A 1,812-nucleotide genomic window follows, 5' to 3' on the forward strand; every position below is an offset into this window, starting at 1 on the left:
AGAGACAGAAAAACCGATTCAGAAGAACAAGACAAGAGCAGAGATGAGGACAATGATGAAGATGAGGAAAGGCTAGAAGAGGAAGAACAGAATGACGAGGAGGAGGTGGACAACTAAATAGCGTGGGAAGACCATGGTACCTTAGAAGATGCCATTCTGAAACGTACATATTTATGAGTTTACCTGCTGAGCATAGTAGTCTTAGGCAGAAGGGCCTGAAAAGATGGAAATTAAACTGACTAAAATTGTCATCAAAACCAGTGCTTCCTAGAATTGGAGAATCTGAGTAGCAAAATCTTATTTTGCTTAATCAGTCTGAAGGTTGTGACTTTTTAACGAGAGGGATTCAGAATAGCTAAGGGAAATTAACCAGTTTGATCTCACTTGTTTAGTTCTGTGTATGGTTAAGCAGTTTTTTATTCCTGGTTCCTTCATCTTCCCCTCCCCTAATCTCTAAAAAAGGTAATCCTTCCATCCCACCTGCTGATCAGCCCTTTGAGGCTCAGGGTAAATGTGGGCATTGATCAGGGTGAGGTACTTGATTGTCCAGGGTGTGGCAGTATGACAAGATGGTTTCAATTTAGGAGACAGCCAACAAGCTGGAGGAGAATAGTAAAAACTAGTGTCTCTTCACTTGATTTAAAAACCCTTATGTTTTACATGTAGGTATGTGACTTGCTTCTGTGGCTATGCTCTGGACATACATGTTTTTACATTCTTAATACAGAATGGAACCACCCAGGCAAGACTGCCAATGTTTTATTCTTACAAAATAAATGATATAGTCTTAGTTGTACTTTGTTTTCTGCCACTTAACAGCTTTAAGATTTATCTTCACCCCCTGGAAGGTGTAAAATCCCAGGCTTTCAACTGTAATTCATCAGCTAGATTTGTGACCAGCTTTTCATTCTTCAGTTCATGAGTTCTAAACTTCATAATCTCAAAGCACAACTTCTCCCTCTGTTTTTTTCTCTACCTTCCTGTGCTGTGTCCCATGCTACTTTCTTCCCTCATCCAGATTTCCACCTTTTCACCTTTCTGCCAATTCAGGAACATTGAAAACCTGCTTAATATATAAAAGTGTAAAATCCTCATATTCTTTATTATATTTTCATGTTTTTGTAAAAACAATAGTTTTTGTAAAATCAATACTGTAAAACTGTAAACCTTAAGGGAAATGTGATGGTGCTCAGGAATCTAATTCCCCCAAACCATCTATCCCCTTTAATGACTTATAAAGTATTTGGCCTTTCTTAGCCTTCTTTCTCCAAGCACTTTCTGTCTCTAAGTTAGAGTGCTTGGAGTTTGACAGGTAGTTTGAAGTGTAGTTTGGGACTGTTAACTTGTTAAATGAATACAGTGAAAAGTTTGCTAGTGAGTGGAGAATTGAGAGAACTATCATTCATTGTGTAAATAAAGACCATTTTTGTTGAAAGTGATGACTTCTGTTTCATCCTGATTATTTATAGTGTGCTTTTGCAGAGATAAGCGTCTCAGAGTTCAGGGATCCTGCATCGCCTAGGATGGCCAGCAGGTGCTGCTCATTCACAGCAGGAGCTTTCACTGACTTCTACTGGGATTTGGTACCATCCTGGGTTCTCAATAGTGCTAAACCTTGAGCTGATGGCATGGTATATTGTGCTGCTAACCCAGAGTTTCTCAGTTTGAATCCATTCATCAATGTGGGAGAAAGATGGGCAGTCTCTTCCCATAGATTTTTGCTTTAGAAAGCCAATGGAGGTTGAAGGGTTTGGTTTGGGGTACCGTGCCAGCTGTCTTAAATGCCTTGCAAGTATTAATTCTTTTTTTTTT

General features: G+C 39.1%; 1 protein-coding gene across 1 annotated transcript in view; it reads left to right on the forward strand.

The window, feature by feature from the left end:
• POLE3 (polymerase (DNA directed), epsilon 3, accessory subunit) overlaps positions 1-117 on the forward strand; it is a 2,516-nt gene extending 2,399 nt beyond the window's left edge. Inside the window, exon 5 of the mRNA XM_006890724.1 lies at positions 3-117. Coding sequence (XP_006890786.1) covers positions 3-117 — 115 coding nt within the window. The remainder of the gene's footprint in view (positions 1-2) is intronic.
• Positions 118-1,812: the final 1,695 nt, after the last annotated feature.

The sequence above is a fragment of the Elephantulus edwardii genome, unplaced genomic scaffold (assembly GCF_000299155.1).
Source record: "Elephantulus edwardii isolate Elephantulus edwardi_28Jun2011 unplaced genomic scaffold, EleEdw1.0 scaffold00092, whole genome shotgun sequence".
Taxonomy (NCBI): domain Eukaryota; kingdom Metazoa; phylum Chordata; class Mammalia; order Macroscelidea; family Macroscelididae; genus Elephantulus; species Elephantulus edwardii.